This window comes from Protopterus annectens, chromosome 1.part2 (genome assembly GCF_019279795.1).
Source record: "Protopterus annectens isolate FY-2018-M chromosome 1.part2, PAN1.0, whole genome shotgun sequence".
In the NCBI taxonomy this organism is placed as follows: domain Eukaryota; kingdom Metazoa; phylum Chordata; order Ceratodontiformes; family Protopteridae; genus Protopterus; species Protopterus annectens.
In genome coordinates, this window is record NC_056727.1 from 709,088,772 (window position 1) to 709,104,144 (window position 15,373).

Consider the following 15,373-nt stretch of genomic DNA (forward strand, 5'->3'; position numbering starts at 1 on the left):
AAAAGCCAATCCACCTAGAAATAGTTTGTTTTGACACAGGCTTGCCCTGTGAACTCAAAGCAAAAGAAACAAACAACTGCTGAGACTGCCTAAAATCCTTAGTCCTGCTTAAATAATAACGCAATTGCCTGTGTACATCTAAAGTGTGCAAAATCTTTTCCCCTTTATTTTGAGGGTCTGCATAAAACGTAGGCAAATGAATAGTTTGGTTTAAAGCCACACTAGAAACCACCTTAGGCATAAAAGAAGGATTAGTACGTAATGATACCCTATCCTTATGGAAAATCAAAAAGGGCTCTACTGCCATAAGGGCCTGCAACTCAGACACCCTTCTTGCAGAAGTAATAGCCAACAGAAAAGCAGTCTTCCATGACAAGTATTTCAATTCAGCAGTAGCTGCAGGCTCAAAAGGTTGTAGAGTAAGTTTTTCCAACACAAAATTGAGATCCCAAGCAGGAGTAGGAGCTCTACGTGGGGGTCTTATATTCTTTGCCCCTCTAAGAAACTGCTTGAACAAAGGATGCGAAAACAAAGGTGGGTCACAATCATAGTGAGCTGAAATTGCTGCAGCATGAATCTTAATGGAAGAGAAGGACAAACCTTTGTCCAATAATTCAGTAAGATATTGAAGAGCCACACTCAAATTAGGCTCAGAAATCTCCAAATTCTTTGCTGTACTCCAAAATAAAAATCTCTTCCATTTTTCTGCGTACACTCTCCTTGTACTAGGTCTTCTAGCTTCCATAATCACATTTAAAACTTGTTGAGGAAGTTGAGACCTGCTGTGTTTCAACACAGAATATGCCAGGCTGTTAGATGAAGAGAGTGAAGCTTGACATTGAGCAGATGACCGTCCTTCTGAGATAACAAATGAGGAATCAGAGGTAAAGGCCATGGAGGCTTCTTTACCAGACTCCGTAGTAGTGGGTACCAGTGTTGCCGAGGCCAATCTGGAGCTATCAAAATCATCCTTGGCCTGTCTTGTCTGACCTTTAATAGTACCTTTGGAAGAAGAGGCAGAGGTGGAAAGGCATACACATGAAGGTTTTTCCAACTGAAAGACAGAGCATCCACTTTCCAAGCTGTGTGATGAAACCCCTTTGTGCAATACTTTGGCAGCTGGTGGTTTAGTGGAGAAGCGAACAGATCTATGTCTGGAGTTCCCCATGACACTGTCAGTTTCTGAAATACATGAAGATCCAGTTTCCACTCGTGGGGATCCATGATTTGTCTGCTTAACACATCTGCTAAGGAGTTCTGTGCTCCTGGCAGAAACCTTGCCTGAAGAGTTAGTTGCAGGCTTAGCGCAGTCTCCCATAAAATCATTGCTTGCCTGCATAGAGGATAAGAATGCGTTCCCCCTTGCTTGTTGATGTACCACATGACAGTTGTGTTGTCTGTTAGAATCAACACCTGCCCTGGAAGAAGTAACTCCTTGAAAGCCATTAATGCAAACTGGACTGCTAACATCTCTTTCATGTTGATATGTAGATGCTGTAGTCTGGCAGGCCACTTGTCTTGAATCCACTTTCCATTTAGATGAGCTCCCCAAGCAATGTCCGAGGCATCTGTCGTTAAGATCTGACTTGCCTCTGGCCGGGTCACAGAGAGTCCCTTGTTTAGGTGACATTCCTGAGCCCACCACAAGAATTCTTTTTGAAGGCAAGGTATTATTTGAATGACAGTGTCCAAATCCTGGCAGTGCTGTGTCCATACATTTTTGAGATACCATTGTAGCTTCCTCATATGCAGTTTGGCATTGGGAAGCACCAGAATACAAGATGCCATGAACCCTAATGCTTGAAGGACTGTCCTTGCAGTCAGCACGGACTGATGAGATAGTTGATGGAAGTAAAGTGACAGACTCTTTTGTTTGTCCGGGGTTAAAAAGGCCATCTGGGCTGCTGTATTCAGTCTCACACCCAGAAAGCACATGTCTTGAGAGGGTACTAGACTGGACTTTATTTCGTTCACAGAATACCCTAGGCATCTTAGCACTGCTATAACATATTCCAGATGCTGTAGAAGGTCTTCCTTTTCTTGAGCCAGAATCAGGCAGTCGTCCAAGTAAGGATAGATTTGAATTCCTTGAAGCCTGAAGTAAGCTATCACTGGAGCCAGAACCTTTGTGAATACTCTGGGCAGTAGATAAGCCAAAGGGCAATGCAGAGAACTGATAATGAGAATTTCCAGCTCGAAACCGCAGATACTTCCTGCAACTTAGCCTTATAGGCACATGAAGGTAAGCTTCCTTGAGATCTAAAGTTACCATCCAGTGATCTTTGCCCAGCAGAGGTAAAAGCTGTTGTAACGTCAACATCTTGAACTTGGGAATGTCCAAAACGTGTTGAGGAGAGATAAATCCAAAATTGGTCTCCACGTGTTCCCCTTCTTTGGTACAAGGAACAGGCGAGAATAAAATCCTAGGCCCCTTTCTGATACAGGGACTGGCTGAATGGCCCCTATGTGAAGTAACTGAGAAACTTGCTTGTGAGCCTCTTTTCTTTGTGGAGGAGGAACGTCTGGCATGCCTTTGAAAGGGGGCATTGTATGGAAATAAAATCTGTAACCGTGGTGAATGATATCCAACACCCATTTGTCTTGAGTAATTAAATCCCAATTTTCTTTGAAAAGAGACAGTCTTCCTCCCAAAGGAGCTGCCAAACGTGAATCTGCTGGCAGCTGAAAAGACAGGTCATTGGGTCTGTTTACGAAAGGACTGACCCCTGCCCTCACCAGAAGTCTGAGCAGGTGAACTCCCTGTTCTAGGCCTAAAAGAACCTTGAGCCCTGCCCCTACCACGTCTAGACCTACCCCTAGACTGGGAATCATAAGCAGGATATGTCCACCCCTTAGCAGGCCAATTTCTACTAAACTTTGGTGGCTGCACCTGCAAAAAATCTTTAACAGTTTGCATAGACTTAGCTTTGTCCTCCATTTTCTTTAAAACTGCTTCCACAGGCGATCCAAACAACACATCAGACTGTAAAGGAGCATCCAAAATCCTTGTCTTAACATGCTCAGCTAAATTCTGATCCTTCAACCAGGCATGCCTGAAGAACAGAACTGGTAGCAGCCACCCTCGAGGAGGCCTGTACAGCATCAAAACCACATTGCAAAGAATGCTTACCCACTTGTTCAGACACGTGAACCAAATCCAGCAACTCTTTACACTCAATACCTTCCGCCAAAGCATCCACCTTAGATTTCAATTGTGAAAGGAGATAATTCTGATATTTTAGCATGTGAAACTGACAATTCAATGCTCTCATGGCTAGAGTGGAAGAAGTATACACTTTCTTTCCCCACCTATCCAAAGCCCTTGCCTCTTTATCAGTGGGAACAGGATTTTTAACCACAGAAGCCTTTACACCCTTAGGCCCTTGAGAAATAGTTTCTGGGTCCGCCCTAGGACTCTTAAACAAATATTTATGAGCTTCGGGCACCCTATAATACCTATCAGGCTTAACAGGAGCAGGAGGCAAAGAGTCAGGGTTCAGGGAAGCCTCTGCAAAACATCTTCCACCACATTCAACACAGGAGGAATAGCTAAAGGCCTATGCTGGGGTAAAACAAGAATTCCCTAAGCCTTTTCCTGAATCAGAGTAATCCTGGCCTTCCCATTTAAAGTGCTCCCTCATGGAATGCAGAGTCTCTGAAAATGAGAAATCCTCAGGCGGAGAAGCTGTAGGAGTGGAATCATCCACATCAGAATCAGAATAAGTAGGATACTCCTGCATATCTTCCACAGAAGATTCTGAAGCCTCTGAACACTGTTCAAAACTATCAAACTCGGTTCCACCCTAGGCCTCTTATCAGGCGGGGCATAGAACCCCTAATCATAGTAATCAAATCTTCTGCCATTTTAAGCATATGTTTCTTAGGTACAGAACCCGAAATGCTAGGAGAAGCCCCCACTGAAGCTGAACTAGGCCTACCTCTCAAAGAAGATTTGGCAACAGAAGGAGAGGCTCTAACTACCTTGGGAAGAGAGGGAAGAACAGTCACCTGAGAAGCCCCTCAGCCTGGCCTACCTCCTGAGAAGGCACATCCTGTAATAGTATAGTTTCTGCCTGGGACTCCATGGAAACTCCTGGCAAAACCTCCGGCTCCACTGAGCCTTCTAAAGAACCGACGTCCGGGACTGCCGGTTCATCAACCCTAGGCTTCACTGTTTTATCCTTGCGCTTCTTGGAGGAAGCGGGCCGGTGCATCCGGCGGCATTTTATAATTGCAACGCTTCCCAAACACTAACCTGGCACAGTCTAACCTCCTCTTAATAGTGCGTTTGTTAAACCTAGCACAAGAGCCGCAACCAACAACGTCGTGCTCAGGCCCTAAACAAGGTATACACAAGGTATGATAATCCCTATGAGGTATCTGTTTCCCACAAGAAATACAGTTATTCACTTTTTCTGACATCCGGTAAAATACTGAGGCAAGAAAAAACCAAAATGTTCCCCAACGGGGTACTTAGCCAACTCTGTTTCGGTCTGAAACTCCGGTTTCGGAAATATTTCAGAACGCCAACCTGCACTCGCAAAACTGCTTCTGCATCGGACCATGCGGCAAAAAAGACTGGGGATATGACGTCGGTCATGCGCATTAGTACCCTGACGTACTGACGTCAGTCTAATGCGCCCTGACCGACGTCAGCCTTATACTCTGGTATTCGGGCCGACTGGACGCGGACTATACCCCCAATAGTCAGGACTGCAGCAATGGAAGACGAAGAACATCCATTATGACAACTCCTAACCCCCAAGCACATCACCGCACATGTGCACACAAGTGTGTGAATGTGTCTTGTATACCCTACATTAGTACCTTCAAAGACATGAGGCCAGTGTTGGTGTGTATACAGCACTGTCACTTTCTTGTTTTTTCGCAAGCTGTTAAAAGTCCTGCAAAAACATGCTTGTAGCAAAACACCACTTACAAACAGTACTGACTACTGTGGTAACCTGTTAAATCTGAGAAACACTTGTAAAACAATTTCAATCATAATTAAGAAGGGTTCCCCACTACGGTAATTGTTACAGGAATGATAATTGTACTATTCTAGTAGTCTCCGTGGATACCCACTGTCATGGTACGTACCTTAAGCAACTGTTTTATCTTCATGAACTGTACAGTGAATAAACCTTAACATATGGGTTGACACAAGTACTATACACGCTACCAGTGAGAGGCGAAGCATTACAGGACCTCCTATAGCACATCAAAGCCAAACTCTCTCCTACCTATGGACTGTGCTTCTAGAATACAACGTTGGCAAAATGCGTGGGCAGTTGAAAACTACTGATGCTGTTGCTCTTCAGGTGAAAAAGTCCTATGACAGTGCCTAATGATGGCTTACTTTACTTGTCATGGTAAAAAGGAATGCAATAGGTCAGATGTTTTCATATCGTTTATTAACAAACAAGTCTTCTTTCCTCTTACATGAAGAACCCGACCAGTTTACCTTTTAGTCTGAAATCATGGGTTCTTTCTGGTTTGGTGCCTTACTTGTCTGTGGACATTTACAATTTACTTAATTTGGTACCTGGGGAGCAGGTGATGTTTCCTCTTCACTTTGATCACAAGTACAGAAGACTGGCAGTTTGTTTGGACCAACTGATGACAACTTGTGGTCCTAAAGGATTAGTTTTTAATAACACATTTATTAAGAAAAACTGTACAAAATTGTTTTCATACAAGTTTATAGTTTTGAAATACTTCTATCAAGAATGATTGCCACTACAGAAATGTTTTAAAGAAAACATTTTTATGTCTGCTGCTTCCGACAGATTAAAGTTATGTTTTCTAGCATTAAAGTCAAGTCCCAGGTGAGGGGGAGAAACAGGTCTTACACACAGGGCATCATTAGAGTCCCAGTGCTTTCAGAAGTCTCTGATGTTTGGAATTAGTCTGCTTCCCAACAGGCATTCACAATAATTATATACAGAAAATGTGCCACATATAATATGCAACATGTCCACAATGAAACTAGTTGCCAAAATGTATAACAGCACAGATTTTCCATTAGATGAAGGTCTATACAATCTCTTTCTACCAAATGTTTCCTGTTGATGTTGACTTTATATTGTAGATTTAAGAAAAAACATTTTTTTGCTGAAAATTACTATCATTGTGGCCAAACAAAGCTTGCATAACTAAATGTGCAGGACAGACTCAAGGTATAAGTGGAAAAACTTGTTAATCCCTTCAACAGATTTCCAATGAGATATGAAGAAGCTGGGTAACGCACTGTTTTATGATAGTGCACACATTCTGTACATATTTTCACATGTCAAAACAATATTAAGTCTACACTCTTGCCCATTTTCCAACCTGACATCTTCAGTGCTGAGCCAATGAGAGAGTTGTACAGCATTCAAAATGGAGACAAATAAATTTAAGACTAAGACTGAAAGATGAAGCCTATTAGTTTGCAGTACTTACCTTCTTTGCCAACCTGAGTTGTCTCTAGTGCTGTTCTGTATGGTCACCTTTAACAAATCATTACTCAGCCAGGGTTAGAGAACTGGTGAAAAGAAAAGCCATCACATTGTGGGTACATGGTTATTTTCTTAGCCTTCTGTCAGGTCTTATACCCCTTGTAGGTACACATGTCATGGCACTGGCTGAAAAAAAAAAGCAAACCTAATGCCAAAGCTTGATATTCACTTCATGCTTCCATTATGCAGCCCTCTAGGTCACCACTGGGGATGCCCAAGGGGCTAAGTACATCCACACAACCCTTGTAGTCCATATTTCTATAATATGAACTACTTAAAGGCACTTATTTCTTCCCTTGGACAGCCATCCGGCACTGGGCATCTACAATATTCTGTTACTTTTTTGTCAGATACCCTGAGCCCATTTGTGGACAGGCCTAAATGTTAACTATTTTATACTAAGCTTAACATCAGTCTTGCAGTTAATGTAGAAGACTAAAACTGACATGTTAATAAGCTGCTTCTTGTGCCAAGTGTACAGTGTCTGAATCTTTCATTTACCTACTGTTTGACCTTGAGCAAGTCACTTAACCAAGACAGTGCTCTGGGATAATTCAGAATTTGGGTTAGTTCCTTTAATGGTTCCCTAGACTGCAAGACTAGTAACTCCAAAGAACCTAAGCAATTGATAACAGGATCAACATGGATGTAAAAGCAATAAAAATACCATGAGAGAAATTTAAGGTCACATGTTGCATTATTTTAGTTACCCAATTTAATAATGCAATTTCAAACTTGTCTGTACTTACCCCATCAAATTCAATTAAAAATTCTGTTTTCAGTCGTCTGCTTGCATCATGTTCTCCTTCTCTTCTCTCACATAAAAGACTATCAATTTCATCTAGGAAACAATGCAACTTGTGACAAACCCACAATAACACTGTTAACAGATGAATACACAATACTACAACATAACTATTCCAATCTCAAATTAAAAGGGCAAACAGCAAGCTATACTGGTTACAAGAATAAAGCTGCTTTATATGAATAGAAAAAGCATAACTTTTTCCACCAATATGTTAATGCAAGTGTACGTGTCACAATATAAAGAAAGACATCCCTAAGAATGGACTAAGTTAATAGTCAAATGTAAAATACATACATCTACAAACAATGAATGTGGAGGATGACCAAACACTGGAACTCACACCACTTATTTGGAATACAGAAATCAAAGCACTTTAAAATGCTAGTAACTTCCTAGCTTTATTTTTAAAATCCAGCTAGCTCACTTTCAGCTGATTATCTTAGTTGACTGTCTATCCACCAGTGTGTTACCTTATCTCGCCTGAATAGAATGTTTTCTATTAAATTTACAAATTTATTTACCTTTTGTAACCACATTAGTCCCACCAAACCAGTGGCCTCTTTCAAAGGAAATTCAAAGTGATACGCGTACTAACTATGGGAAACTTGGCCAGGGAAAAAGTACAGTTGTGTATACATACCATAAATTTAGATGTTCGAATGTATTCACTGTTGCAGTCATTACATTTGGGTAATCTGCTTGCAGGTTGCCCTCAGTCGGCCTGATTAAAGTCTTGGGTCCTGCGTCGGTTGCTATCTCTTCTTCCAGGACGTCAGGTCGTCAGGGGTATAAAACATGCAGCTGACACCATTACATCAGTTTTTCTAGCCCCAGATGTCAGGTGCCCCCCTAATGGAGAGCAAATTAACATAAAAACACAAAGGTATACCTCCAACAAAAAGCAAATACACCAAAAAGGCTTTTAAGCATTCTAAAGACATGCATCTGGAGCATTTCTCCCCGGGCTTCCGCTGAAAACAGGCTCTGTGGAACCTAGTCGGACTTTCCCGGTCAACAAATGTTAAATAAATAAATAAAAATAAATAAATAAAAGCATAGTAAGGGAAAGTAGAGGTATAGCCAGAAGAAGTTAGGGGGCTGGAGGAAGGGTAACTAGGACTGCAACAGTGAATACACTCAAACATCTACATTTACGGTAAGTGCACAGAACTGTACTACGTTCTTCATGTTTCACTGTTGCAGTCATTACATTTGGGTAGATTCCCAAAGCTATGGTTGGGAGGAGGAGTTTATATAGTATTATGGGACAGCTATAAGGCCCTGCAAGACAGCAGTGGCAAAGCCAGCTCTGGATTTAGAGAAAATTGGCAAATGATAATGCTTGGTGAAAGTATGTACAGAACTCCAGGTAGCAGCTTCTAGGATGTCCCTGGTAGGAACAACTCTGAGAAAGGCTGCAAAAGTAGATGCAGGCCTGGTGGAGTGAGATCTGATTCCCTGGGGATAGGTTTTCCATGGTGCTTATAGCAGAAATTAATGCAATGGCTTATCCATTTCAAAATGGTTTGTTTTGAAATAGCCCTCCCCTCTGCCCCTGCAGCAAATGCGACCAGCAGTTCAGATTTTGTTCGAGGTTTAGTCCTGTCCAAGTATAAATCTAAGTTGTCTATGCACATCCAAGGAATGTAGAATCCGTTCCCCTTTGTTCTGTGGATTGGGAAAGAAGGTTGGTAAATGAATGGACTGATTACGGGCCACACTGGATACCACCTTGGGCATGAAGGATGGATTGGTCCTGAGTGGCACCCTATCTGCATGAAAGATGATGAAAGACTCCACTGACATAAGGGCCTGTAATTCAGATATCCTTCTAGCTGAAGTGATTGCTAAAAGGAAAGCTGTTTTCCAAGAAAGAAATTTTAAGTCTGCAGTAGCAGCTGGCTCAGAAAGGAGGTAAAATGAGTTTCTCCAATACAAAGTTAAGGTCCCAAGTTGGGGTTGGAGCTCTCCTGGGTGGTCTCAAATATCTGGCCCCCCTGAGGTACTGCTTGAGCAGAGGATGAGAGAAGAGGGGAGGTTCTGTGTTATAATGAGCTGAAATGGCTGAGGCATGGATTTTAATGGAGGAAAAAGACAGGCCCTTGTGAAGCATCTCAGTTAAGTATTGCAAAATCTGAGGTAAATTGGGTGCTGCTGTGCTCATCCCTTGAGATTGGTTCCAGGCACAGTATCTTTTCCATTTTTCAGCATAAGATTTTCTAGTACTAGGCCTCCTTGCCGCTAAGATGACATCCATCACAGGTTTGCTGAGGGATGATGAGGGAGTGTAAGTAATTAGCCAGGCTGCAAGGTTCAATGTTGGAATCTGAGGGTGCAGAATCTGGTTCTCCTGCTGAGACAGCAGGGAAGGGGTCTGAGGCAGGTGCCATGAAGAAACCTGTGACACTGTGCAGGAGGGGGTATCAGTGTTGGCGCGGCCAGTCTGGAGCAATCAAAATCATCCTTGATTTGTCCTGTTTGACTTTTAGTAGAACTTTGGAGAGCAGAGGCAGCGGGGGGAAGGCATAGACTGATAGGTTTTTCCAGCTGAAGAACAGAGCATCCACTTTCCAGGCTTGTTTGTGGGGAGTCCTTGTGTAAAACTTGTCCAACTGTTTGTTCTAGAGGAAGGCAAATAGGTCAATGTCTGGGCTCCCCCATTCGCTTGTCAACATGTTGACAATCCTTGGTTCCAGTTTCCACTCGTGTGGGTCCATGAGGTTTTTAGTCCGTTTGCCAGTATATTTAATTTTCCTGGCAGGAATTGAGCTTGCAGGTGCACTTGGTAGCTCAAGGCTGTGTTCCACAATGCCATGGCTAGTCTGCAGAGGGGGTAGGAACGTATACCCCCCTGCTTGTTTATGTACCACATAACCGTGGTGTTGTCCGTCTTTACCATTAGTTGTCCTGGAAGAATGTAGTCCTTGAAGGCTGTCAGAGCATTCTGTACAGCTAACATTTCTTTTTGATTGATATGTAGGTGCATTTGACTTCGGTTCCATTTGTCCTGAATGCACTTCCCTGCCTGGAGAGCCCCCCATGCATAGTCTGATGCATCTGTTGTTAGGGTTTGGGTGGCAGGGGGTAGTGTGAATGGTAATTCCTTGTTTTGGTGGCAGGCCTCTGCCCACCAGAGGAACTCTAGGCAAGGTATGATAGGAATCACTGTTTCTAGGCTGTGAGAATGTTGACTCCACAGGCTTTTTAGATACCACTGTAGTTTCCTCATATGCAGTCTTGCATATGAAATTAGAAGAATGCAGGAGGCCATGAACCCCAAGGCTTGCAGTATTTGTCTTGCAGATAGCAGGGTTTTTGTGGCCACTTGTTTGAAATAGGTTATTAAATGAATTTGCTTTTCTGGCGCGAGGTAAGCCATCTGGGAAGTTGTAATTTGTAGACAGGGTACCCAGTTGTGATTTCTTTTCATTTATGGTGTACCTCAGAAAAGTTAGAACCCTTTTTACAAACACCAGATGATTCAAAAGTATGCCCTGGCATTCTGCCTGAATTAGACAATTGTCCAGGTATGGGTATATTTGAATACTTCTTTGACTGCAAAATGCAATTACTGGAGCCAGGCACTTTGTGAGCAGTAGACAAGCCAAAGGGCAGTGCAGAGAACTGATAATGCGTGTAGCCTGCTTTGAAGCGTAGGTATCTTCTGCAAGATTCCCTGATTGGGATGTGCAGGTATGCTTCTTTTAAATCTAGTGTTGCCAACCAGGCGTCTTTGCCTAGCATAGGAAGGAAATGGTGAAGAGTCAGCATCTTGAATTTTGGAATCTCCAGAAAGGTGTTTAGAGTAGACAGGTCCAGGACTGGACACCATGATTTGTCTTTTCTGGGTACCAGGAAATGTCTGAAGTAGAAACCTTGTCCCGTTTCCTCTTCTGGTACCAGTTGAATAGCCCTCATGCTTAAAAGAGAAAGTATTTGTTTCTGAGCCTCTGCCCATTGATTTGGGGGCAGGTCCGGCCACCCATTTGGTGTTTGCAACGTGTGGAAATGAAATCTATATCCCTGGGACACTATATTTAAAACCCTTTTGTCCTGGGTTATGAGTTCCCAGTTCTTTGCATGAAGAGCAATCTTTCCCCCAAAGGGGCGGTCAGAAGATAAGTGCTTGGAAATTTAAAAATTAAGTCATTGAGACAGTTTACCATAGGGGGGTGTCTTGTTATTCCCAGATTTGGAAGTGGAGGCCCCCCACTGCTTAGTTCTGAGAGTCCTCTGGGACTGAAATCTGGGGTTTCTGCTGTGTCTGGGTTTGGCTTGAGAAGACCTGGAAGGGGCTGGAAAATACCAATTCTTAGTAGGCCAGTGCCTACTAAATCTAGGAGGTTGTACTTGTAAAACATCTTTAACAGTTTGCATAGATTTAGCTTCATCTTCCATCTTTTTAAGAACTTCTTCAGCCTTGTTGCCAAACAGGTGGTCCTGATTTAAAGGAGCATCCAACAATTTAGCTTTAACATGATCAGGCAAAGATTGCTCCTTAAGCCAAGCATGCCTTCTAAGCACAGACCCAGTAACATCAGCCCTGCAAGAGGCCTCTAGAGAATCAAAACCACATTGCAAAGTATGTTTTCCAACTTGTTTAGCAGAATGCAATAAGTCCTGTAAATCTTTATTTTCCACACAGTCAGGAATCAAAATAATTTTCTGTTTACGCAATCCAATGACATGTTGCTGATATTTTAACATATGAAATTGGCAGTTTAAAACTCCGATTGCCAAGGTTGCTAAAGTATAAACCTTTTTACCCCTCTATCCAGCGCCCTGGAGTCTCTATCAGAAGGAGTAGGATTTTTAGCAGTAGAAACCTTAATGCCCTTGGGCTCCTGAGAAATAGTCTCCGGATCTGCAATAGGATTTTTGAAAAGGAACTTGTGGGACTCAGGAACACTGTAGTATCGGTCAGGTTTACTAGGAGCAGGAGGCAGGGAATCGGGGGCCAAACTGGATTCCGAGAAAATATCAACAATGTCTAGTACAGGAGGAATAGCCAAAGGCCTATGCTGAGGTAGGAGGAAATCCCTAATCCTCTTTTTTGAATCAGAAAATTCCTAGCTTCCCCAGTGAAAATGCTCCCTTAAAGAATGTAAGGTTTCCCCAAAAGAAAAATCCTCAGAAGGGGAAGCAGAGGGAATACAATCCTCTACATCAGAATCCTCATAAGTAGGTAAGGACAAATCCAGGTCATCACAAGAGTCAGAAGAAACAGAATCCTGATCACAAGATTCATAATCAAGCTCAGCCCTAGGTCTCTTGGGGCGGGGGGTTGACTACCCCTGATTAGAGTTATTAGATCTTCAGCCATTTTTATTATTTGTTTTTTAGGCATGGGGCCTGAGCATGTGGCCTGGGCGTCGGCTTTTTAGACATGGATCGAGATTTAGGCCTTAGTAATGAAGGAGGCGTCGATTTAATATGCAAGTCCGTAGGCCTGAATATACCCTCAGAAGCACGGTGCCTGCACAGCAGCTCCGGACCCATCCAAGGTGGAGACATCCATTGGTTCCATAGCTGAAGTATTTAGTGGCATACCGGATTCCGAATGCGTCTCAGTAGAGGCCTGCAAATCAGAAGTAGCAGGTATCAGAGGCTGCAAAAGCACCTCACTGAGTACCGGCATCTGGCTTAGGAGAAGCGTCGTTGGCAGTTTTGGACCTCGGCGGCCTGTCTGTCTTTATCCTTGCATTTTTTCAGAATCCCGGTAGTCGGATGGCTAACAGATGACCTTTCAGGATAATTAAACCGAGAACCGAAATATTTAGAGGCAAAAATATACAGACGACGGATAATACGCTGATTAAATAAAGCACAAAACAGACAGCAAGGTACGTCGTGGTCAGGGCCTAGGCAAGGAATACGGTACGAATGAAAATCTTTGAGGTATTTGCTTTCAACAAGTAATGCAATCATTAACTTTTACTGACATTGGAAAGGAGCAAGAAAAAGTTTCCCCAACGGGGTAACTTGGCTTTAAGTTTAAGACTTTGGTTCTGAAACTAGAAAACGAAAATTTCAGGAGTCGGCCGACCGGCATTTGCGAACTGCTTCTGCTTCGGGCACGGCAAGAAAGACTGATGTAATGGCGTCGGCTGCATGTTTTATACCGCTGACGACCTGACGTCATGGAAGAAGGGACAGCAACCAATGCAGGACCCAAGACTTTGTTAATCAGGCCGACAGAGGGCAACCTGCAAGCAGATTACCCAAATGTAATGACCGCAACAGTGAAACACGAAGAACATCCATCTTTTAAACTCGTATTAATTTTAACTTGAAACTCTGCCCATACTAACACAATTTTGTCTCAAACACTGAGGTCCTGCTGATCTAATATTCCCTTTTTGTTTTCTCTACCTAGTTAGAGTTCTTTTTCACCCTTATCTTGAAATATACAATGCAGGGTAAGAAAAGAATTAAAATCGGAGAATTACGACACTTGCCTTCTACTTCCTTCAGTTTTTGTCTGATGTTGCTACACACTGCATTGCCATGAAAACACTGCTCCGTTTGCCCATGCTATGCTTGGGCTATCTCTGCTTGCTACCTCACTGCCTCATCTACATTTACATCTACACACTAACAATCATATCAACCAACCTATTCACCCAGCACAACAAAACTGCAACTTCCATCTACACAAACTACTACATAACTTTCCCCCTGAAATAACCATTACATCACTTCCTCCTCCCTTTATATATCCCCTAGCTATAAAAAGTTATCACTCCTTACATACAGGACTTTTCATTATTATTTTCCACATTCCTTCTGTATATCTACATACAGCATTACACAACCAACTCGTATGACAGCTCGACTTTTGTGAACTCTACTAAAATAACTGCCTTCCTTCACACAGTCTACCAATGCAGACTTTACACAAAATATACCAGCCTCTCTACCCTTAACTCATCCCGACCTACACTTTTACATTTATCACCAACTTCCCTGACACCATGCTCATACAGAATACAACTTATTATATCCCTCACATTCAACACAATTTACCTGCGGTCACAAACCTCTTTATAATAACTACATACCCAACCCCATCTTTAACAAACCCATTATCTCCTCTCCATCTACAAAAACATACCATCCCAAAACAAAAGCTATACTTCACACCAGGAACAAAAAATAAACAGCGAGTCGCCATTTTCCAATTTCACTACAACTCTGTATGAAGAGCACAACTAACATTTGCCCATTTCAAGACCCAACTATAACTGCCAATCCCTAGCACCTCAGTAACACAAACAAAAACTCACAGAACAAAGGGTTAAAATAAATAATTATTCTCAGGTTCATCTCTTTTAACAAAGTTGCTGATTTTCAAGCTTTCATGTCATACCAAATCCTTTACATATTCGTAATTATCGAAAATTAAAGGCCACTTTCAAAGACAATGAAATTCGTCCGCCTGGGTATAGCATACAAAGAGTCGACCAAAAAGGCAAAAAGACAGGTGGAGTAGTTACCTCTCATCAATCTAAACATCTCTTTAGATCGTCAGCTAGCCCCAATGTAACATGTAGAAATCCTTGCTTCCTTTCTTAAATGAACTCATACAAGATCCTGTGTACCTCTGCAGTACATATCCCTCCGGGAAACATCATCTCATCACCGAGGACATATCTTATCTTGGAAATCAATCAGTATATACCACATTAAAACATAATCTTAGCAGATTTTAATATAGATGGTTCAAAATTTTATCTGACACTGTCACTATATTAACCTCTGTGGTTTTAAATGACTTGTACAGACTCCAACCATATAAAATAAACCCACTAACAGAGCATCACTGATTGGATATCATCACAGCCTTGTAATATCTCCACCATGGTACCTGATAAAATGGCCATCAACCCACTTTTGCCAAAAGAATACCTAGTCACTTCCTTAGGCAACACCACTATAACAGAGTGTAATCCAACTAGCCTCAGTGCATAGGTTTTTACTTCTACACTAAAATCTTTACAACTGGACATTTCTAAAAACACTCCTTTTAGATGAAGCACCACTTGAATTTAACAAAATCTTCCCT

At 42.3% G+C, this 15,373-nt stretch overlaps 1 protein-coding gene across 1 annotated transcript in view; it reads right to left on the bottom strand.

The window, feature by feature from the left end:
- The window catches only part of SPAST (spastin), a 2,490,626-nt gene that overhangs the window by 952,712 nt on the left and 1,522,541 nt on the right, over nt 1-15,373 (bottom strand). The window contains exon 10 of the mRNA XM_044058595.1: nt 7,250-7,341. Coding sequence (XP_043914530.1) covers nt 7,250-7,341 — 92 coding nt within the window. The remainder of the gene's footprint in view (nt 1-7,249; nt 7,342-15,373) is intronic.